We start from the raw sequence: 25,468 nt of genomic DNA on the forward strand, positions 1-25,468 counted from the left end.
TTTGTTTTCAATGTTCTTTATTGTTGGCAGGGAGTTATGAGTGGAAATGGAAATGTACAAACAATTTGCATTTGTCTTCAGAAATAAAACTAAGTTCAACACTTAACACTGATGCGTTACACTTGATTGTGATTTATGGTCACCACGTGACGTTTGTCTTAAGCGAGCTGGACACGCAAATGAATGAAAAGTTTGAAAGTCCCTCAGTTACAATGTGGTTACGATGCATGGACGTGATCCAGCATCTTTTTATATATATCCAACATATGGTTCTCACTTTGTGTATATATATATATATATATATATATATATATATATTACACACACGATAAATTGTAAATGACAGTCTTGTGAACATCTAAAAAGATGTGCCGCTTTAATTAAAAAAATAAATGTTTTTAGTACACACTTTTTTTTTCAGTTAAAAGACAATGCAAAAGTGAACATAATAAAAAATGGAGTATTAAGGACAAAAAGAGTTGATAGAATTTGGTCATTGCAGGGTTGTCTTTGATTGGATTTAATAATCCAGTGATCCACCAGTGGGACCCTAATCCTAAACCCAAAATTTAACTCAAATTTAATTCCTGAACCTAACCCTAAATCCTCACCCAACAGTCTAGTAAATCGTGGGGGAGCTAACAATGTGTGATATCAAGTGTATTGACAGAAAACTAAAATGTGGCTGAACGGCAGTGAGCTCAACATTCATTTTGGAATTTGTAACATCTGGAAGATGCGAAAATTTGCTAAAGTGCATTTTTTGATGTTTTCAAATGAATCTCCTCGTGCTGTTCAATTCATGTGTGTTAAATGAATTAAAGGGAAAAAATATCTTTGGTAAACACTGTCAACAAAATGGCCGCTGGTTTCAACTTTGTTTTAAACTGGTCCCGCTGATAAACTCAAAGCACAACCATCTTTTTGCGGTTAAAATACATGCTAGAATGATGGTGTGTCTTTTCTGTCCATTTTTTCGTGCTGTTTTACTGCATAAGGCATTAAAATCAAAGTGCAACTTGAATTTTGTTTATCGGGTCATGGCAAAAAACAAAAATAAAAAGGTCAAAGGTACTAACAAGCGTGTCGGTAAAAACAAAACTTGTTGAGGTAGTTTGACTAAGTGTCAACAAACTCAAATGTAAAAAGAAGCGAGCACCTACCTGACGGACTGAGTAGCGTACAACATGGCGGACACACACACACACACACACACACACACACACACACACACGTACTGCACGGTGATGCTGAATAAAAACACCTGGCCCTCAATAAAATGTCTCGGCGGCGTGGCTACTGGAGCTCGCGTTTGAGCGCGTTGCGGGTGACGATCTGCTCGATGGCCACGTAGGTGCCGGTCAGGAAGCCCACCAGGCCCACCAGGCTGATGGCCAGGTTTTTGGCGAGCGACGCTGGCGACAAGCCCTCGCCCTGGAAGGTGAGCACCTGCAGGATGGGCGGGAAGATGAGCGCCAGGAAGCTGCTGCTGACCGAGCCCACCAGCGAGATGACCAGGTCCAGCTCCGGGATCAGGATGGCGAGGGCGCCTGGCCACCACAAAAACAAAAACCAAAATATTTAAATGATCTTTGTGTATACAAAAGTGCTCTGCTCTCACAAGTCTGCATCGATTATTATTGATTGGACACGACAAGTTGTGTGTTCTTATTGAATGGGTGAAGGAAAAAGTGAGTTCTCCTCTCCCACACGCACGTATATACACACACACACACACACACACACACACACACAGCCATTATCAGCGTCTGACAAAAGAGCTTTTGAACACAATCAATGGCAGGCTGCTGCCTAATTAACCCGAGGGACAACGCCAAGGTCGACTTTCATGTGACAGCGAGCAAAGGAGTCACCCGGCTGTGGAAGGATGCTCTTCAAAACACATTTAAGACTTTCCGAGGCGGGAGCGGAGGGGCCTGGGGAATTGGGGGCCGCCGGGCCTACCCCAGGAGACGAAGCCCAGCTTTCAAGTCAAAGCGTTCAAGTGTAAGAGGGCGGCTAAAAGGCTCGGTCGCCGTCCCCCTGGAGGCGACACTGGCACAATTTGTCCATGCAAGTGACTTTCATGGTACAGAAACAAAGGAAGAAAAGTCGACTGTTTTCTTTTTCTTTCCCGTCCTCCTGCTGGCATCTCAGAGAAGAAGACCACTTAACGCTAATGATGCAACGCTAATGGATGCATGATGTTATGGAAAGTCATCCAACCTCGTCTACAGGCCACATCTCACAGGTCCTCTGTGGTTGTGATAGCTGGCTAAAGCTAACACTAGCGGTGAAAGTAAAATAGAGATGCGCTGTGGTTACGCTAGCAGGCTAAAGGTTACGGTGTATGTAAATCAGAGGTGAGCTGTGGTCCTGGAAGTTAGCTAATGCTAACAGTACATGTAAAATAGAGGAGTGCTGTGGTCATGCTTGCTGACTAAAACTTATGGTGTATGTAAATTAGAGATGCCATTTTGTTGTGGTGTATTTTTTTCTCTTTTTTAAAAAACAAAAATAAAGGTGCACTGTGGCCATGGTAGGTGGCTAAAGCTAACTGTAAATAACTGTGGAAATTAGAAGCTGTGCTAATGGTGTATGCAAAAATGTGTGCTGTAGTTGTGCTAGCTGGCTAAAGATAGGCCTAACTGTGTATGTAAAATAGAGGTGCAGTAGTTAGTAGTTGCACCGACAGGCTAAACCTAATGCTGTGCATAAAATAGGTGTGCCGAGGTATATACACGTGTGTGTGTATATTATATTTATATATATATATATATATATATATACACACACACACACACGTATATATCTATACAAGCGCGCATATAGACACACGTATATACACACACATATACGTGTATGTGTGTATATACGTGTGTAAGCACATACACACGTATATACATATACACATATATATACATACATATACAGACATACACACATATATATACACACACACATATACATATATATATATATACATATGTACATATTTTTATAACTAATACTGTATCTGTTATTTCCTTGTATGTGTCTGACCAAAACATTAATAAATAAATACGACTAAGTGTGGCCATTGCTACTTGAGACATTTACCCATGTAAAACCAGGGCAGCATAAAAAAAATTGCTAAATTTGATTTTTTTTCCTTTCCCAAGTGTCTTTACCATTATTGATCAATTTATATGAAAATGACCCATATAATGTATGTGCGAGAAAAGAAAGCAGGATTGGATGCAGAGGATGGTTTACCTTGGATTGCAAACAGCGCACTTGTGCGGCGTGATTGCCACAAATTGTACGACTCTGAGCATGACAAATAAAGATGTTTTGCTGCTTGTTTAGCCTGCTTTTCATGAATAAATCCATACAAATATCGCCGGGATGATGATTTTGAAATAATTGCCATCTACCATGGGGGCGGAAATGGGACAGCGTGGAGTTCGTTGGAGTGTGTGATCAAGATTTGCGAGGAAATTATAGGAAAACCTTGCACCAGAACATGGGGAAAAACATTTGTAAAAAACAGGACCTTTATTGTAGCGCTGTTTCTCCAGCTGAGGTCCTGTAACTTGGGGGTCCGCAAAATAATTTCCATTAAATTATGATGTATAATTTTTTTTTAAAAAGTGCATACCTATATATGAGGGCTGGCATTTGAATGAAACAAACCAATTCCTCATCCCTACCTTTGCTTTGGGCCAATTAGAGTTGCTGCTTTTTTTGCTTCCATCAACTAAAAAGATTCAAGACAGGCGAGCAACTTGTTCGTGAAAATTTTGAAATATTCAGCTTCTTTGCCTTGAGAATCTCCAACTTGGGAGGGTACAAAACATTTCAAATACACGTTAAGACAAATTATTTATGTTGTTACATGGACAATGTGCAACATGTAACAGAATTTTTTATGATTAAAAAAAAATGCATGTTAGGTTTTGTGAAGACTAAATTGCTGTCGTCGTTAACAAAAACGTTCCTTGAAGAGTGAATGTCTCTGATGTTTTAGAAACATAATTAAACAGACTGATTTTTTTTTTAATTTATTTTTATTTTTTTAACAAACACCCCTAGGTTGGGTTATTATTTATTTATTTTTTGTTACATTTTTCTCTCGTAAGCTGGGACAACTAGTGTTCCCACAAGGTTTACGTCTATAACAATCACAGAAAGTGGACTAGTGCGAACAGTTAGCATGTAAAGAAAATGCTATTCAGTTCAAACTAGAAGTCGCGCCCATAATTCACGCAAAGGCTCATAGGCGCTAGGAATAATGTGGCTAAACATCCACAGCAGTTAATGCTAACATCTGGGGGGGGGGGGGGGCCTCAACCACTGTTCCAGTGACTCAAATGGCCTATTTGGAAAATTAATTGCCCCCCGCCCCTACTTCAGTCTCACAGCGTACTATTTTGAAAAAGCATCTGGACAAGTCCCCTTTTCCTGGTCCCCGAATTCTGCATTCAACACACGAGTGTGCTAATTAAATCACGGGCTGCCTGCAGAATGACCCGCGGACGTGAAGTGCTGCATGTATGCCTTTTATCCCTTTTATTGGCTTATCAACATGCACGTGCAGAATGCTGTCCGCGTGAGCTTTTATAGGCTCCAATTACAGACTAACAAAGGAAAGTCGCGAGGAGAGCGCAGCCAGTGCCGGGGCCTCGGGGATTCTGCCGAGTCTTTGGTTCGAGCCAGGGGGTTTGCGCCCCTGACTCGCTCGCATCGATACTCACGATGGCTGCTTATCAAGAGAAGGTGCACTGCGCAAGCAAACACTTTTTAGAGTCGCTTCGCGGTCTGAACGAAATCCTCCTTTAAGGATTATCAAAATGTTCACTTTTAATTTAAAGTGATCAAGAGGGGGAGATCCAAATTGGACAAAGGAGCCTTTGATTATCAGCGAAGCAATTCAAGCGTTCATGCATGAAACATGATGCAGCCAACGCGGAGCTGGGGTTAGCGAGCAAGGATACTTTGGTGTGTCAGTGACCGTCTGAAAGTGGAGATGAAATCGACTGGGTCAGTGGAGGAAACTAATGTTTTTCAGTGCAAGTACAATAGTCCTCGACTTTCAATTAAAATGGGATTAATTAAAATGTATTCACCACAAAGGCTGTATTATTTTTTTACTTTTTAACAGTCGCACCAACTTTATATAGCACCACTTATACCTTTCACCTTTCAAGGAATCCAAGGACGTACACAAATGTGTCATGCCAAAATATCTTTTAAAATTAATATAATTTGCTAATTAGAAATGTACTGTATGTAAAAAAAAATTTTTTTTTAATTAATAAAATGTATATTCTAGTAAAAAAAAATATTTATTATATATATATATATATATATATATATATATACACATACACATATAATCATAATTGTTTTAGGTCATTACTTATTATGTCTTCACAATGTAGAAATGATAAATATGTCATAGTATACAGCAGGATTTCTCAAATCCAAATCTTCAAGGGCCACAATGATTTTCCTTTAAATGAGTCAAATGTCTTCGGTCACGCCACATGCAATATTATTATTACAGTGCCATGAAAAAGTATTGGCCCCCTACTCAAATTATTGGATTTTTGCATAATTCTGACCACATTAATTCTGACCACAGTGATGAAGAGAGTCATGAAATTATGCTGCTATAAATTAGACCAATTCAAGAAAGCACAAAACGTGAAAGTAGATTTTACCTTCTGTAGCTAGAATGTTAAAAGGGTAAAAGAACCATTCAAAACAGGCAAGGTGCTATTGCATATAAAGTCACTCAAAGCAGATGTCTTTTTTTTTTTTTTTTTTTTTTTAAAAACAAGAGACCCACTTGAAAATGAATCTCAGATGTAGATAGGTGAACCAAGTACACGTACCACTCGATATTTTCTGCCAAGGGGGGAAAGGGTTAGGTGGCTATGCTAATTAAACACAAGAGTGCCCTTCAGACATGCATCCACAATAGCTGATAAAAATGGAAGACAAATATTGGTCACAGGGGAGATGCATGCCACTCCAATCATATTGTTCTTGAATATGTATGAGCCTAATTATGACAACTCAGAATTGTACAGAAAGGTAATTACAACCCCAATTCCAATGAAGTTGGGACGTTGTGTTAAACATAAATAAAAACAGAATACAATGATTTTCAAATCATGTTCAACCTGTATTTAATTGAATACAATACAAAGACAAGATATTTCATGTTCAAACTGATAAACTTTATTGTTTTTAGCAAATAATCATTAACTTAGAATTTTTTGGCTGCAACATGGTCCAAAAAAGCTGGGACAGGGTCATGTTTACCACTGTGTTACATCACCTTTTCTTTTAACAACATTCAATAAACGTTTGGGAACTGAGGAAACTAATTGTTGTTGTTTGTAGGTGGAATTATTTCCCATTCTTGATTGATGTACAGCTTCAGCTGTTCGACAGTCCGGGGTCTCTGTAGTCGTATTTTACGTGTCATAATGCACAATCAACATTGTCCCAGATTATCGCACTACTCGCTGAAGTCTCGGCGCCCTTTGCACAATGGTCATTGCATCGGACTATTGCATTATTAGTCATTCAAACTGCTCTAAGTGCTAGAGGACTCTGCATCTTTTGCACAATTGTCAAAAAAAAAAAAAAAAAAAAAAAAATGTACCGGCTTTACCAGATAACGAGCAACCCTTTATTGTTCAGTGACTGTTTTTTGTCAATGTCTTTATGTCTCAAAAGTATTCTTTGTCAATTGACTGTCTGTTGTCGTACTAGAGCGGCTCCAACTACCGGTGAGAAATGCCTTATGTGTTTTTTTGGACATACTTGGCAAATAAAGATGATTCTGATAATGCGCCACACATTTTGAATGGGAGACAGGTCTAGACTGCAGGCAGGCCAGTCTGGTACCCGCACTCTTTTTCCACAAAGCCACGCTGTTGTAACACGTACAGAAAATGGTTTGGCATTGTCTTGCTGAAATAAGCAGGGGCGTCCCTGAAAAAGAGGTTGCTTGGATGAAAGCATATGTTTCTCCGAAACCTGTATGTACCTTTCAGCATTAATGCTGCCTTCACAGATGTGTAAGTTACCCATGCCATTGGCACTAACACAGCCCCATACCATCACAGATGCTGGCTTTTGAACTTTGCGTCCATAACAGTCCGGATGGTTCTTTTCCTCTTTGGCCCGGAGGACACGACATCCACAATTTCCAAAAACAATTTGAAATGTGGACTTGTCGGACCACAGAACACTTTTCCACTTTGCGTCAGTCCATCTCAGATGAGCTCGGGCTCAGAGAAGCCGGCGGCGTTTCTGGGTGTTGTTGATAAATGGCTTTTGCTTTGCATAGTAGAGTTTCAAGTTGCACTTACGGATGTAGCGCCGAACTGTATTTACTGACATTGGTTTTCCGTAGTGTTCCTGAGCTCATGCGGTGATATCCTTTACACATTGATGTCGGTTTTTGACGCAGTGCCGCCTGAGGGATCGAAGGTCACGGGCATTCAATGTTGGAGGTCACGGGCATTCAATTCAAATTCTAAGTTCATGATTATTTGCTAAAAACAATCAAGTTGATCAGTTTGAACATTAAATATCTTGTCTTTGTAGTGCATTCAATTAAATATAGGTTGAAGAGGATTTGCAAATCATTGTATTCTGTTTTGATTTATGTTTAACACAACGTCCCAACTTCATTGCAATGAACCACAAGGTGTTTTCTCAAGTTAGAAGTGGGCTGAAATATCCCCATTTGGGCAGACAGTGCCAGACAAATACTACAATGCATGAAAGCTGTTGTTTTTCTTCGTCTCGGTGTAAACACGAGTCGGATTGGGGCAAACAGCGCCCGATGCGGAAGTCGAAGTCGTAGTCGACACAGATGTCGCACATGAAATAGTTGATAAATAAACAATAATTGATTAATAAAAGTAGCGAGCGGCATTTTTTATTGTAACGGAATAAAAGTACCGTTTCTTCTTAACATAAATACTCAAGTAAAAGTAAAAAGTATACAGTATTAAAAGTACTCTGACAAGTACAATTTACCCAAAATGCTACTTGAGTAAATGTAACGGAGGAAATGTAGCGCATTACTACCCACCTCTACTAATAAGGCAGCGGTCATAGCTTCACCATAACGTCTTGGCTGTGATTCATAGGCACCTCCTATCATCAGAAAATGTTAATTACAATAACGCTGGACCTAACGCTGTGATTTCATCTGCCCACTTTGGGCTCGGGGGTGCGAGTTCCCATTCATTGTTGCTCGCAGCTTTAATTATGATTGCATTCTGAGTCAGACGGCATTGAAAAGGAAATATTTTCTTTGAGCTCCTATCACATAGGTAAATTAGCAGAGATGTAAAAAAACAGACACACAGTTGCACTGACACTTTGATCCATTTGTCACGGCTGTATGAAGTGCGTGTCAACGCAGCCAGCGGGAATGCAGATGTAAGGTTAATAGATTCCAATCCTAATTAATCTAGTAGCATAAACATGTAAACTTCAATGAGACCATAATAAGATTTGAATGAATGGAAGTCTTGCTCTCATACCGAAGCAGTGAATCAGGCAATGTGACGTGGAGGCGAGGGAGAGTCTGGATGGTTGGTGTTTACAGGCACAACCACTTAGTTCCTGAAATTATGATCAATCAGTGGTAACAAGAGGACTATTGAGTCAATTTGTAGGCAAGCGTTTGCTACTGCTTGGAAATCAAGGAGGCGTCTTTTGCAAGGAAGCAGTACACATTATTACCTCCAGTGCCCTAGACAACAACAATGCTATTACATAGATTTTTTTTTTTTTTTTTTTTTTAGCTTTCTGTGTAAGAGGCACCAAGAATGTTTTGGGACTGCAAGAAATACTGTCGAAATTTAATTATGGATAATTTATCAGGGCCTAAAAAAAAATAAAAAAAATTAAAAAAAAAAAAAAAAGGTAGGGGCGAGGAGGGTAGTACTTTGGAGGGTGGGGTCTGCAACAGAACATCTGAGTTCCAGGAACTACAACCTTTAGATAGGGTCTGGACAGAATTGTGAGCAGTCTTATTGCTTTTCACCTACAGGTACCGGTACTTTATCGCGGAACTTGTGTGTTTGGTACGTGGGAACGACAACCCCAATTCCAATGAAGTTGGGACGTTGTATTAAACATAAAAGTTAAGTGATTATTTGCGAAAAACAATCAAGTTTATCAGTTTGAACATTAAATATATTGTCTTTGTAGTGTATTCAATTAAATATAGGTCGAACATGATTTGCAAATGATTGTCTTCTGTTTTTATTTTTTACGTTAACACAACGTCCCAACTTCATTGGAATTGGGGTTGTATTTACTCAATTTAGCTCAGGGGTAATTTACCAGGACCCAAAAGAAGAGCCTGCTGGGAGGGTAATATTTTGGGTTGGGATCTGCAGAACCTTTTAATTCCAGGAAATTACAAACTTGGACAGAGATTTCTAAGTGTGTTAAAACACAATGTTTTAGCGCATTTTGACCACAGAAGCTAACAAGCCGTGGGTTTAGACCAATGGAACTAGTCTAATTTAGGGGTCAGTTATTGGGGTCAGATGAACCCTTTAGTATGGGGTCTGCAGCGGAGCTTTTTGGTTTCAGGAACTACAGGGTTTTGGATATTTCACCTATGGTCACGAGCTGTGGGTCGACCCGGGACACGACGGAGAGATGTCTTTCGGCTGGCCTGGGAACGCCTCGGGTACCTTGGTTTTACTTTACCTAAATTGTTGCATAGAGGTTTGGAGCAACGCATATAAGAGTTTACTACATCCAATCTTATTAAACTAAAACTATTTTTAAAAAAGAGCCATTAGAAAAGTCCATTAGGTATGTTATATTGAACACACTAATCAACTATTTGTAAAGTCTAAAATCATTTTAAAAATAGTGACATTGTGGAATTTAAAACAGCACAAGGTCTTTAAAAATCAAGGAATAATCTATTACAATGGAATTCAGAGAAAACGTTTCAAGAAAGAGAGGAAAAATAACAGAGAGGAATAAATTAACAGATATGGCAAATTTTAGGATCCAAAAAGTAAGAACCACAATTTAAAAAAATCTGCATATCAAATAATGGAGCGAGACTATGGGACAGACTGAGTGTGGAATTGAAACAATGGCCAAACATCAACCAGTTCAAAAACAAAGACAAACCAATGACCTTGACAAAATATGAGAAGTAGCAGAGCACATTTGTGCAAGTCACAAGCAAGTCTCGAGTGATCACCTTCAAGTCTCAAGCAAATCCCAGGTCACTCTGGGGGGGTGGGGAAAGTAGTATCAATATAAACGTATATGAAATTAAATCAAACGTACTTATAGCACTTTTTATAGATTAAAATGCAACACAAAGTGCTTTAGGGAGAGTGAAAAAAACAGGCAATTAAAAGAGCAAGCAATATAAAGGCACCCATCCATGGCAAGGCACTGAGTACTGTATTTTCACGACCATAAGCCCCACTTGAAAGTCTTAAATTTTCTCCAAAATGGACAGGGCGCCTTATAACGCTTTTATTTTGAAGGTGGCTTTTGCCTCGAGTTGGCGACCTTTTACCGTAATGCCTAATATGAACAAAATTAGCGCCGGCTGGCTTGACTGCTACTTTACGAGTGGAGGCTGGCTTGACAGCAGTCGAAAATGGCACCTACGAAGAGACACGCTTACGAAGCACAGTTTAAACTGCAAGCTATCAGTTACGCAGAGGAACATGGGAATCGAGCAGCCGCGAGAGAATTCAAGATCAACGGATCCATGGTCCGCAAGTGGAGGAAGCAGGAAAACGAGTTCCGCCAAGTCAAGACGACGAAGCTGAGTTTCTGCGGAAACAAGGCGACGTGGCCCGAGTTGGAAGACCAACTCGAGCAATGGATTAATGAGCAAAGAACAGCCGGGAGAGGAGTCTCTACAGTCACCATTCGACTGAGTGCAATAACTCGGAGCTTGACGAAGCTTGTGGATGCTTGGGCTAACGTGTCTGCTGGCACTGTTGTTCGAGCTTTTGTAAAAGCCGGCATTATTTCTGAGGATCCGCACGGCAACGAGACTGACTCCGACAATGACAAGAGGGAACCTGCCGTGTTTGATGGGGAACTTGCCCAGCTGTTCATTTCAGATACAGAAGATGAGGACTGATTGATCAAAAAATAACATGAATACATTGTTAAATACGTCAATAAAGTACAACCAAACTTAGTTTTGCTCCCGCTGCCTTTTTAAAAACACACGCTAGCATTTTAGCGTGCATGCATGCTATCGTATGTTTTACTATGCCTGCGCACAATAATACACCGCGCCTTATGTATGTGTTGAATACAGAAATAGAACCCATAACTGAGACTGCGCCTTTTAATACGGTGCGCCTTCTGGTCGTGAAAATACGGTAGTCACTATTATTATTATTATTTATTTTATTATTATTATTGGGGACAATACAAAACCTATATTTATATGTATAGTAACGAGGTATAGGGGTTTTGTTTGTTATACTTGATCTTTTATCTTTTCTTATTAAAATCTAAGACATTGCTGTTGGTAAAATAATCATTTATGTTAGTGTATATAGCAATAAGGATATATATATATATATATATATATATATATATATTTCAGATTTATTATTGCTAGTTATAGTATCATATTATTATAGGACCATATTGATGTTCTATAAGATAAGGAAGGAGAGATAGGGGTAGGAGAAAATATGTTTTACTTCTTCCTACTCATTTTCGAATATGTATATGTATTTATTTTTTTGTTCCAATATTGTTTGTTTTGTTGGTTTTTTTTACGTTACTTTTTAGCCTGTTGGAAATAAAGAATTCAATTCAAAATTCAATTCAATGTTGACTAATTGTGACATAATTTACCTTAATATGACCGCTTATTACCTTATTATTATTATAATTTTTTAAAAGTAATTAGGTAATAAGTACTCACATGTGAAGACGACCAGGACAGCGCGGAGCAGCAGGTCGACGGCCATCTCCCAACGCTCGGACACGCGAGCTACGGCCGACGGGATGAGGATCTCGGCGGGGACGTAGAACTGCAGGGCGAACGTGATGAAGATGCCGAAACAGTAGAGCAGCTTGACGGCCTGGTAGGTCCTGGATAACGACGTGGGAGAAGGATGAAAGTGAGCACAGGGTACAATACAGTTCAACAAAGAACCAGTGACTTTTAATTTTCTTCTTTCTTGTGTGATGCCACCACAAAAGTACAGCGGAAGAAAAAGAAGGAAGACTGGATGGACCAAATGAGTGGTGTAGCTCCATAGGAAAAAAAATAAAATAAAAAGTTGACTGGACAACACTGCGGAGCGACTATATGCCAGATTCTACTGGAACGCTGATGGAACTGCCTCTTATTCCTTGACTAATTGCGTACACGTGACAATACAGTAGTATAAAATATGGATAACAAATTCAAACAAAAATGTAAATAAAAAAAACACCTTATGTAACAGTTGGATTAAGTGTTCGTCATTCCTGCATGCCACTCTACACGCGTGACCAATCGACCGATGCCAACTCTTACACTTAGGTTGGGAATTACAAAGTCACTCAAAATTCTCAACCACACAAAAAGGGTGCAAAGGTTTAGAAATAAATGCTTCACTGCACTGGTTATTTTCTGATGTTTAAGTGGCACAGGAGGTGTGTTCAAAAGCATTCTCAATACTCTCAATTTGCTGTCTCGCTGGTGTTTCCTTTTTCGAGGCGCTATACAATATAAATCCCCGTTATTGACATTATTATTAGGAAGGGCGTAAGGGAACTTAGTGCTTTTGTTTCAAGCTCGCAACTCCACGCCAGCTGCAAACAAGCATGTGAGTTCCGAAGACATTCACTTGAAGGCTCGATGATTATAAATGCTGACTGTACAATACAACACTTTTTATACAAATGTCTCTCCTGATGAAATATGCTGATTTTTTTTTTTTTTTTGTCATACTGACCTTCGAATCAAGGGCCGGTTAATTATGCCTGTTCCTTGTTAGAGAACAGAAAGTTGTGCAAAAAGTGCTGAATTATTAAACAGTTGGACTTGTGAAAGGTTATAGTGCAAAAGCCGAACATCCCTCTTTTTCGCTCGGTGTGCATGTTCAGCGGCGCACTCAAAAGGTGCCCAGACCTCTCAAAAGCACCAGTGTCTGTAAATGAGACGGGAATAAATGTAGACCATTGTGATCAAGTCATCTTACCAGCAGTTGGGCAGGTTGAGGGTGATGCTGCCGCCGATGTCGGCGCCAAAGCACATGTACCCGATGGTGCCGAGACTGATGTAGAGGAAGGTGACGATGCCCATTCCAAGGTAGAGGACCAGCGGGAAACTCTGAGGCCTGTGCATCTTGTTCTCCAGTGGAAGGACCTGGAAACAACAGCGACAACTCGATGTCAGTGTTTGCAGTTTGTAAGTGTATGTGTGCGCGCAAACGTTTCTTCAAATACCACTCCAATCCCTTCAAAGGCAAAGATGGCCGTCCCGAAGAAGAGCGGGTAGTCTTTGACTCGGCCCACAACCGGAAGGTCAATGGGGTATTTGATGTGCTGGAAGAGAAAAACGAAAGAGAATAAAGATACTGTTAAATTGAACACACTAGCCTCACTCGGGACTTGGAAACCCTATCTCAGGCTTGAAACCCTAATTTGAAACCATAACCATTGTTTGACAACCAAACTAGACTTTACGCCGATCCGATCGGCGTTATCGGCCGATAATTAGCATTTTATGTTGATCGGCTTTCATGTCATAAGTCGCCGATCCGATCAATGACGTCATCGAACGGCTCCGCACAAGACATTAAACTCTGCGTCTTCGTCGCGTAGGAATCCTAAATCTAGTTTATTTTTAGCCATGTCACGTGTCTTGTAGCGCAGTACTGTAACTATCTGACGGCCAAGTTTTTTCAATCTTGTTGGTGAAAAAACATGTCGTCGGTGTGGGACTATTTTGCGATGTCTCAAAACAAACAACACCTAAGTTATTTGTAGTCTGTGCACAACTGAAGTACGTCGTGGGGAACGTCATCGAAATGCTTCAACACAACAAATTTGATCGAGCACCTGAAGAATGCACACGAGGAGCATGCCGCGTTCAAGCAACGCAGCGTGGGGGGAGAAAAAACAAAAACTACAACACCCGTCCATATAGCTGGGACAGTGAGAAAGTTAGAGTAAGCATGTCATTAACGGTATGTATTAAAGTAATTTAATTTTAATTTAATTTAAATCCAGGCTTTAAACCCAAACTAAAAACATGAATTTGAAACCATAACGCAGGCTTGAAACCTTAATTTGAAATCTTATCTTGAAATCCTAATCCTGGGTTGAGATCTTAATTTGAAATCTTAATTTAAAATCCTAACTGAATCATCCTAGCATCTTATTTCAATCATTTACTTGAAGTGAGGCGCAATGATGTCTCGCATGCATGGGGAGAGCGATCCGTCTGTGACTGGAGCATGGTCACTTTGACGGCGTGGCAAAAGACAACGTGATTAAATACAGTATCAGATGGGGATAACCATGGGTGGAATTAAATATGTCCCTGAACCTCATGAGTTGACACGGGACGGAATGTCCCCCGCTTCCCCCGGAATGTTAGAAAAGTTCTGCCAGAGGTGGGAGTTGAAACTCCTTCTGACAGGGGACTCCCATGGGAAGGGAGACCCACGTTGCCTCTTCGGGCTGTGCCCAGATGGATGAGACCCAGTCACTAGGGCGAACGCATCAAGTCCCACCTCCAGGCTTGGCTCCGGAAGGAGTCCCAGTGACTCGCATCCAGGCGAGAGAAAATATTTTCCATAGGGGGTCTTTGAGCTGTGCTTTGTCTGGTCCCTCATCTAGGACCCGTTTGCAAAGAGTGACCCAGCCGGGGGCATAAATCCCTAGACAATGCAGCTCCTAGGATTACTGGGACACACAAACCCCTCCACTACGATAAGGAGGTGTACCTCAGGTTTTTCCGGTTATAAATATTCTGAATCTTTAGTTTTGGTTTTAAAGCTAAAATGTGGAAGCGAAAGACCATTAATAAGACAGCTTTCATTGAATAATTTTAAACGTACTATTCATGTATATTACAGACTTCAAAAAAATGTATCTTAAATTCCTTTGGGATTTACATGTAATCTGTTAAAAGAGGAAGAATTCCCTTAGTCATTCAAATGTTCAAACTACCGTAATTTCTCGTGTATAATGCACATTTCCCTCCCCCAAAAAATTATCAATTTCCCTCCCCCAAAAAATTATCAAAAGTCAATAGTGTGCATTATACATGGGTATAGGAGCAAATGGAAAAAAACTCACACATTTTATAAATGTATGCCGCCATCTAGTGGTTATGAAAAAGCTGTACACTTTCATTTGAAAATGCCACTGCCCAGGGGTACGTATGACTGCATATATGTACAGTTGTGCTCGTAAATTTACATACTGTGGCACTATATGACTGAACAACAACCATCATTAATTTCTTTATGGTTATGTTTTGCCGGCACGGTGGACAACTGGTCCGCCTCACAGTTCTGGGGATCCGGTGTGTTTAAATCTCGGCCCCGCCTGTGTGGAGTTTGCATGTTCTCCCCGTGCCTGAGTGGGTTTTCTCCGGGCACTCTGGTTTCCTCTCACATCCCAAAAACATGCGTGGTAGGTTAATTGGAGACTCTAAATTGCCCGTAGGTGTGATTGTGAGTGCGGACTGGTTGTTTGTTTTGTGTGCCCTGCGATTTGCTGGTGACCAGTTCAGGGTGTACCCCGCCTCTCGCCCGAAGATAGCTGGGATTGGCTCCAGCACGGCCGCGACCCTTGTGAGGAGAAGCGGTATGGAAAATGGATGGATGGATGGTTATGTTTTGTTTGATGATAATGCTTGACGGTTTAATTTGAATACCATTAAAATAAAATTCAATTAGTTTTGCCTTGTCCTTCATGTTTTCTTTAATGAATTGTAACCATCTTACAAATTCTGCCTGGGTAATCAATCATATGAGCACAATTGTGTTTTATAATTTACAAAATAAAAGTAGGGCTGTGAATTTCAAAATAAGAGCAAGTAAATTAAGGAAAGTATTATGAGTTCAAATAAAGTGCTTAACTTCAGAATAATTATTTGAAAAAAAGTAACAAAATGCAGATAATACTTAATGTTTTGATCACGAGTAGAAGCAAAATCATGCATTGTAAAAATTCTTTATATATAGGTAGAGGGGTTTTCCAGAATTTTGAGGTCAGATTTGGGGGTGCGTATTATACATGGGTGCGCATTATACAAGAGAAATTACGGTACTTGTGATTCACCGCCTGAGCCCAACCACCTTACTTTAAATGTCAAAGTGGACAAATAGGTTTTATGCAAATATCTGGCAGGCATATCTCTTTTACGAAACTTGTACTCATGTGGACTACTCTGTGACGTGTCAGCGCAGTAGAAGTAAAAAAAATAAAAAGCTCTCTACCATGATGGAGTAGAAGTAGATGAGGACCAGGCTGGCGGCCATGACCAGGTTGGCGATAAGCGAGAGCGGCGCCAGGTACTTGAGGTTCGGCGTGAAGACCAGTAGGATAAAGGCAGGCAGGAAGCAAAGCATGTAGAGGCGCGAGTCAAAGCTGGGCACCAGGACCTGTGTCTGGTTGCTGCCGTTCACCTGGCAGTTGAAGGTGGTGGCATTGGCCGCTTCCACCACCTGCCAAGGAAGGAAAACGACAGAGGTGTGAAAGCACTTGGTGTACTTTAAAATCCCTGTCAAGTGCAACCAAGTTAAAAGGTTTCGCCTTTTCCAGTGCGGTGCCCCTAAAAAAATAAATAAATACGTCAAAAATGTGAAAGAACAAATTAAGAGCCAAGTCAAAAAAGGGTACTAAAATGATAAGTACTGTGCAATGCCTGAAGAGGGATGATTGAAAACCCTACTTAATTGAGACCTAAACTTCAAACCCTGATTTCAAACCTTAACTTGAGATCACTAATCCGGATTTGACAGTCTTGAAACCTTAACCCTAATTTGAAACCCTAAATAGGCCTTAAACCTTAATTTGAGAGTCGAAATGATTACGCCCTTTGACGTACGTTGTGGTTCCACAATAAGATGTGGACAATGTCTGAAGTGGCCTGAAAACAGACAGGCACCGCCATCTAGTGGCCTTCTTCTGTAATGAAAGACCACTTCTATAAATCCTGCATGGGCTTCAAGTGCAGTGCGAAGCGCTGTCGTCAAAAGTTCACTGTGGCTTTACTTCTCAGTACAAACTCCAAAGAGCCGAGCCGGGATTTGAGGCCACCGGTCGAAGAGCACAGTGACCATAGATAAAATGGAGGTTACTGTAGTTCATGAAAACTGTGTGTGTGTGTGTGTGTGTGTGTGTGTGTGCGTGTTACCTGCTTCACATTGTCACTTAGGAAGACAAAGTAGACGCAGCAGAAGCCGAGCTGGGTGATGATGAGAAATAAGTTGACTGTCCGTCTAAGAGGAGAAAGACACACACGCAATGATTACGACATGCTTACATAGGTGGAGAATTTGTTGCAATAAACACAAAAAGCTGTGTAATGATATGGTGGCGGCGGAGTTCTATCATTTTTTAACCTACTTTCCCCACTGTGAGTGTCTCCTGAGCCACGACACATTCTCCATGCCATACTGGACCGCCTCGCCATACGTCAGAGACTGCCTGTTCATCCTGAAACGGAAAAACCTTTGTACAAAGACATTTACGCAAGTCACACGACAACCTTTCGCGCTGAGCTGGCGCAAGGGGTGGTTAGAAGCTTGATCCAAAATTAGCATCAGTTCTTTGATCTTTCACTGGAAAAGTAGCCACTTGGTGCTAGGAAAAACTAGAGCAAGACTAGCAGCAAAGCGACTTTTTGCTGGTCCAGAAGGAACGAACTGGTCAAGAATCAAGTTTGCCCCTTTCACCCTGAGCTGATTCAGGACTGAAATTAGCAGAGGCTCTTTTGTTTTTGTTATCTTAAATGTAAAAGCAGCCACAGGTCCAACATTCAACGGCCATTTTGCGTCAAGAAGTCCGTGAACCGCTATTGTGAGCTGCTTTGTAAACAGAGATGCACACAATTTAGTGTGCTGTTGAAAACTGAACCAAACAACTCTGGGATCAGCTCCGCGTGACTAGAGGAGTCGTGAAAAAGTGTGTTGAGCTAAGCACAACAGGAGCATCCTGGACAGGCCGTCTCTTGGCCATGGAGCGATGACACACTACACTTAATTACGGTTACAATTTACGAGACAAACAACAACTAACAAGGATGAGAGCACAAAATGCAAGCAAGTTGAGAGCAGAGCTTACTTTGCACTGAGGTGGTGGGAACAGTCGACCAGCACCCTCATACAGTGGACTGCGATGACGCCCATGCACAGCAGGCTGATCGGACCAAGCTGGACACACACGCGACACGACACGCAGAGAGAGACCGAAGACATTTCAAAGGACCTATTTGAATAACCTCCAGTCAACATTGTAAACATTTTAAATCCCTCTTTACTCATTTGCTAAGGTTTATCAAGAGGCTCACATTAGTATCTTTTCACTGTCAGAAACTCTCATGTGATGCGCTGAAATGAGCCAATTCCCAAATGAGATGAATGATTAAGTCAAACTGAAAGCGGCGAGGAACAGGCCCTGAACACACACCACCATGCATGCCGGTCAGGCTGTGCGAGAGTTGCAAGGTGCACCAGATGGAAATCTCAATGCCAGTGTACAGGGGGGAGAGAGGAGGGGGTGCGTCACAGGTGCCCTCGCACTTGCATTGCAAATGTCCCGTGATCAAACCCGGAATTGAGGATAGCGGGCTCCCCGTCCGTCCTTGTAGCGTCATTAGGATTCCCACATAGTTTCTAGGCAGGACACCCCTCACTGCAACATGATTGGCTGCTGCTTTGTGGGAAGGGCAGGCTAAGTAGATGTAAGGAGATGACCATCCCTAACATGCATCACATTTGGATAAAAAAAACCTAAAGTTTGTTATGCTTAGGTTTAAGGATAGGGTTGGGGCTTAAGGCGCATAAGGATGGGTTAAGGTTAAGATTAGGGTGGGTTAGGGTTGGTGGGAAACATGAACGCCGCCACACTTAAGTCACATCTTTTCCTGTCTGGAAGAAATAGGGCGTGTTCTACAGGGATACAACAGCCAATCACAGTGCAGCGGCGCGTGTCCTGCAGCCAGTCAAATTGGATCAGGGCGCGTCCTGCCAGGAAACCATGTGTGAATCCTAATAACGCGTCCGTGTATGCAGCGATAACTAGCAGAACTATAGCTTGATTACATGATGGTTAGAACCCAAACTTGCTTCTGGTATATAATATTAGAATATTGTTGTTGTTGTTCGCAGGGCGCTTAGAATCCCAGCTCAGACTGTCTGCTGTCGAAGTGTCCTTGGGCAAGCCCCGAACTCTAAATTGCTCCGAGTAGGCCCAGTAGCGCCTTGCATGGCCGCAGCCGCCCATTGGTGCATGAATGTATGCCTGAATTGGGTGACCGTGAGCCTCTGTAAAGCACTTTAGGCACCATGATGGTGTAGATAAAGCGCTATATACAGTAAGTGCACTTCCTGATCAGAAAACATCCGTCAACGGGGGCGTGAGGGGATTGTACGAGTATTCGATGGAAAGATCGATAGGATAATTCATTCTAAAATATTCAACAGTGACTCAAATGGCAGCTTCAAATCAAACTTCCTGTGTATTTTCGGGCACGGCTTCCCGAGACTTTTTTTTGTGCGTCTTGTCATGATAGACATGCCTACATGCCTGTTGGCAAGTGAAACAGGCTTTGGGGGTTGAATTCAAAAGGCGGCTCACCACCAGGCCTGCATTCTTGACCGCCAAAGGCAGACCCAGCAGCCCGGTGCCGATGTTGCCCTTCAGGAGGTGGATCAGAGTCTGACAGAAACTGCACAAGGGGATAGATAAAGTCACAAAGTCACTCCCGCGGAAGAGAATTAGTCTTTTGGCAGCATTTCTACGTGGCTACGTACGAGGTACCGGTCCGCGTGCCGATCCTCTCGTAGTGGCGTTGTGTTCTTGAGGGTCCTGGAGGGGAAGGACACAGAGCATCCAGTTCGGATGGGTTTTGATCAGAGAACAGAGACCCTGCAGAGGGGTGAGACGACAGACCTCAGCAGCAAATCATGCCTCCACTCTCCTCTATTGTATACAAATAATATAAATCAGTCTACTACTAGTGGTACGTGAACTCAATGCTTGACTACAGTTCAGCTGTATTTAACTTTTTAGTTCAATACTTTTGTATTTTATGTTTTTTTTTTTGTACTTTCCAATACTTTAACGCAGTGTGAATGTTCAAACTGTATATAATGTGATTCACAATTTTATTTAATTAACTTTTTAGGAATAAACACTGCCTTGTTTTTGATGAACACTTCGGCCTACTATGGTGCTGTATGTTAAGGATGGTGGTACTTGGAGGGCTAATAATTTTTTAGGTGGATCTTGGTGTCAAGATTTTGTGAACAACTGATGTAAAAAGTACAAAAAAAAAAAAAAAAAAAAAAAAAAAAAAAAAAAAAGGAGTTCAGAGTTTTAAAATCAAAAAATTGCCCCATAGTTCGACTGTGCAGGCAAAGGTCTCGACGACTCACCCAGCCTCAACCCCACAAATTTTGGGGGATTTTTGAGCCGCAATTCATTGAATTTATGGCTTTAATCATGGCAAACGCAAAATGGAAGTTTGCTGATGAACGCGTTTTCTGACCGCTGGCTGTCTGAGCGCTCAGGCGTGACTCTTTGCTGCACACAAAAGGGAAGTGCGCGCTAGCTGGTGTGAAGGTGATAAAAAGATGATGTCAACAGGAATGTGCGATCGTCATGTGAGATCTCAATGGCTCAAGTGAACCAGGGCCCCAAAAACACGTGTGGTCACATGACACTGCGGTCACATGACCACCAGGGTTCTGTTTTTCCCTCACAGGCACTCATTTTAAAAGTGCGTCAATGTAAAACCGCATAGAGGTTATGTATGCTATATGACGGCATGTACAAGACAAGCAGTGAAGTTGTTCAACCACCCCCGGGCTTCAGTGTGCTTCTTATTACTTATTAAAAGCAAAACGACATGTACTCAAAATAATCCACAAAGTCAAAGGACCGCTCGCTCAAATTTGAAGCCAACCTGGACCTGTCATAAAATGAATACCGTTATTCCTGCAGTTAGTTATTAATGACCACCATCTTTGCAGCATAATCAAAACACAAGCAAAAAAATTAAGTGAAATAATCCACAGTCAAAGCCCGAGGTCCGCTCGATCTCATAAAAGCCCGGCATGGACGAGTCACATAATCAATGCCATCGTTGAAGGATAACGAAAATCTTGCGTCATAAAAATAAAAGGAACAAGTCAAAATAAAGTCAAAGGCAAAGGTCAGCTGCCGAATGATAGGAGTAATGTTAACTGTCACCACCTTGTGTAATAGATATCAGCATAACGAGTTGAACCAAGCCAAAAAGGCAAAACCTAAACTCAAATGCATCGCAAGCATAACCTGGATGGTTCGTATAATAAATTCCATCGTTCCACGGATTAGCTATTAGCGTTAGCCACTGTCTTGTGTAGAACTACTCAAAATAATTCACAGTCAAAGCCTGAAGTCTGCTCCCTCACATCCCGAGCACGTGAGCATGTTTGTTTTCATGACAACATCAATTTGGATGTTAAAAACAAAATACTTTTGTGGTTGTGGTTGTCATGTAGCCAACGGAACCTCAAACTAAAGCCAGCGCTCAGAAGATGTCACACTTGGGGGGGGGGGGGGGGGGGGGGGGGGCGAGTTTAAACGTAGCAAGCCGCCGCGGTCATGTCAGGAGGCGTGACGTTCACTCGGGGCCTTGACTTCCTCATTTTCAAAGTGCGGTGTCAGACCTTTTAGCGACACCCGCTAATTATCTCAATTCTGTAATTGTACGCTCAAGTCCAAAAACCACACACAGTTCAATAGGATTCCTAGTAGTGCTTTATCTAAACATGTCAAAGCTATGGCGTCTATCTAGAAACAAGGATTACATAATAGGGCCGACGTGTCCGTGGACTTGGTCCGTGTTACAAAAGGAGGCTGCTTTCGCACAAGTAGCACCCTGTAGTGTTTCTAAAATTGGAGACAGTCAACATGAGCTCCAGCGTCTTATTCAAACAGGATAAACTCAGCTGTTATCAATACAGGAGTTGGCAGGAATCCAACGTAACTACTGAACACCCACTGTACATCCGGCATGCAAACAAGTGTGTTGACTAAGGGAAGCATGTTTGCAGTTAAAATAAAGGTAAACATACTTTTTATTTTAACCCCAAATAAGTCGTGAAGAAGCAGGGACAATTTGCCACTAAACATCTTAGGGCGTGCCCCCCCCCCCCAAAAAAAAAGAAAAGACAAAAAGAAAAAAATTGGGGAAAAAAAACAAAACATATAGGTGAATCCGCAGGTGCCAAACCGCGAGTGCGCAGGTGTCAATTGTATATGTATCATTTTCCCGATAGACCGATTATTGGCTTCCACAAAATAAGAACTGTTTTGAAAACTGCAAAGACAATTAATTACATCTTTCACAAACTTAATGATAACCTACCGACTAAGCATTTTTTATTCATAAGAATCAAAGACAAATTAGTCTTTTAATTACCCCAGTCCACATTTTGTAAACATCAAGGACAGTTTTATCTACAGCGAACCCACTGTACATTGATTATAAAAAAAGTAAAGTAAAACTTGACGTACACAGACAATTTTAGAGTAACGGTATAGGTAATGATGTTTTTGGAGACATCCAAGACAATTTCATCTTCATTGACCCTGACCCTAAACTTCATTTTTTTGTAAACATCAGAGACCATTTAGTCTTCAATGAACTCCTCCCACATTTCTGTAAACGTCAAAGAGACTGAAAATCCTTTTTCATACCTTCCCCTCGAACGTCATCGCTGGAGGACATCATGTCGGCGGTGTGCCTCCCAACCTCTCGGCTGCTAAAAGCTGAACGTCAGCGAGTGCAGCATCGACGTCGCTTGACTGCGAGGAAGAAGACAAATGTGATGAATTATTATCAGAATTATCTTTATTTGCCAAGTATGTCCAAAAAACACGCAAGGAATTTTCTCAAGTATTGTTGTTCTGAGAACATCCAGGACTTAGCAATGCTGCATTTGCACAAAACAGGGCTTGAAAGATGCGCACACAACTTCATGTGGAAAAATATGTGACTCATCAAAAAAACAAATTTGTATTATTTTTTTAATTGACGGGACAAAGTGCACACATGTACAGAAACTCTAACCCGTGCGTATGCACATTTTGGAGACAAGGAAATTTAGCCACACCTTTGGTGAGGTGGCAAACTGAAGCCAGATTTTATAATCATGCCTCTCACAGGTCCAGTTTCACTAAATATCATAATAATCACAATAACAACAATGTCCTACAGCTGTGCATACGCAATTTGATAGGTATGATTTTTTTGTTTTGGGTGTACGCCATTTTCAACTTTTGTGCGTACGCACACTTTTTGGTAAGTGAGATAACTTTTAAGAAAACGACATTTTTCAACATTAATCTGTATGATGCCATTTAATGTGACATTTTAAAAGACAAACATATGGAAACGTACAGAGTATTTCCTGCCGGTAGGACTTTTGCGATGGTGAGTAACTCCCACAGAAGGGCAAAGTGTCTTTATGTTGAACAACTCGGCTCATCGCTTTTATAACGCAATGAAACCCCATCACGTTACTCCCATTTCGTATTAAATTAATGACAGTGTAGTCTGCTAGACATATTTAAAGCATTCGTCAGTAAAAGGACATAACTTTTAATAGGCTCGGTGAGCAAATATGAAATACGAACATTTCTTAACATGATTGCAGCGACCACAGTTAGGGAAGAGACCGGTGACTAAAATACTAAACATTTCAAACAGTTCGAAGTAGCCGATAAAAATTTATTTCGCATCATCACACGATTATCAAACGCCGAGAGCAGACGACGTGTTGTGTAAATCAAATCTGCTTTGCAGAGCTTTGCGAGAGCCAGCAGCTGTCAGATGCGTCGCAAGTCGCTTTGTTGTTGTTTTTGTTAAATAGCAGCTAAAGGGGTTGCAAAAGTTGCTCTATATAGCAACAAAATCGTTAAATCACCAACACTCGAGTAATGTCCTCCTAAATGGTTTGCGTCTTCTTCTCTCTCTCTGTCGCTTGGTCAATATTTTGCTTTGTGTTGCATGCAAAAATTCTAGTTAGGAGTGAGTGAATTAGGTACTGCAATGTCTTCGCATGTGGGTAAGGAGAGCCGCAGTCGCCAATGCACTTTTTTTTGACCGAATAGGACAAATGAAAACACTGGCAAGGAGCTGCTGTATGCCACAATTCACGCCAAGAATCTCACACGAAGAGTGACCGGCCAACCCGATTCCAATTCCTGATGTCACTCACTAGGCCACGCCTCTTACAGGCACACTGCCAACATAGTGCGTAAAGTTATTACACTTTCTAAACCAGTTTCATTCTTAACATGATCTTTTATGTTTATAAACAATACGGTGCCATTTTCCTTTATTAAAACAAATAATTCATTTCAATTGGGAAATCGATTTGATAGTTACAAACTTGGTCACCAAACGAATTTAACTTGTAAAGGCACCGCTGTAATTAACATTTCAAATGATAATGCTGACTTGTTGTTTTTTTTTAATCACCGTTCACGAGTGCACCGAACGCGTTTTCGTCTGTGACTGAAGCGCCAAAACCAACCTGCGGAAAAAAATAATAATAATAATTAAAAAAAAAAAAAATGAGTTGTTTGCTCACGACAAACAACTCATGTCATCTTTGATTCCACCGCTGTTTGGTTTTATTTGACATTTGAAAGGCAGCCGAACCCAGGAAGACCCGAACCGCAACGCTGGCGCACATGAAGAACTGATATTATCTCATCCTTTCAACCCAATCCGGCAGCGGGGAGCCTGCCGAACACTCCAATGTCATCCCTCTGACGACCTCGAATCCATTTGGGTGTTGCACGTTTACATCCTTGACAAGCACACAAAAAGAACGAGACGCGGGTGATTTAAAAATACCACTAGTGACGACGAATTACGTGTAAACGACCAAATAATAGCGCTAATCTAAACCTGTTAGACCCTTGGCGGCCATCAGAGAGCGCAATAAGAAATAAATCAAACTAGCTAGCCGACGTTAGCCATCTTTGTTTCCGTCAACACGGAGCGCCACATACAAAATTCCTATTTTGGGGGGGGGTTCCTACCTCGGTAAAAGAAATGTTCGTCTCTGTCGCCCCTCGGTGCGCAGCTTCTGGGGTGGCCGTTAACGTCGCCAAAGAGCTTTCGTGCTCATGTTGCGGTCGTCGGTGGCGAGAAAGCCCGGTGAGTGTGCGCCTGCGTGCGTGCGTGCGTGCGTGC

At 41.4% G+C, this 25,468-nt stretch overlaps 1 protein-coding gene across 2 annotated transcripts; it reads right to left on the minus strand.

Moving 5' to 3' along the window:
* On the minus strand, positions 1-25,468 carry slc36a1 (solute carrier family 36 member 1). 2 transcript variants are annotated; one of them, XM_061685694.1, is made up of 12 exons: positions 25,315-25,468; positions 22,960-23,067; positions 20,025-20,079; positions 19,849-19,939; positions 18,334-18,422; positions 17,617-17,706; positions 17,405-17,489; positions 16,485-16,712; positions 13,477-13,575; positions 13,230-13,396; positions 11,963-12,132; positions 1-1,550 (listed from the first exon to the last, which is right to left on the minus strand). In XM_061685694.1, exons 2-12 carry the CDS (start codon positions 22,991-22,993, stop codon positions 1,297-1,299), a joined length of 1,362 nt encoding a protein of 453 aa, XP_061541678.1. In that variant the 5' UTR covers positions 22,994-23,067; positions 25,315-25,468; the 3' UTR covers positions 1-1,296. The 2 variants fall into 2 exon arrangements, with proteins under 2 accessions (XP_061541678.1, XP_061541677.1); XM_061685693.1 differs by having other exon boundaries at positions 20,025-20,139.

Source organism: Phycodurus eques, chromosome 9 (genome assembly GCF_024500275.1).
Source record: "Phycodurus eques isolate BA_2022a chromosome 9, UOR_Pequ_1.1, whole genome shotgun sequence".
Lineage (NCBI taxonomy): Eukaryota > Metazoa > Chordata > Actinopteri > Syngnathiformes > Syngnathidae > Phycodurus > Phycodurus eques.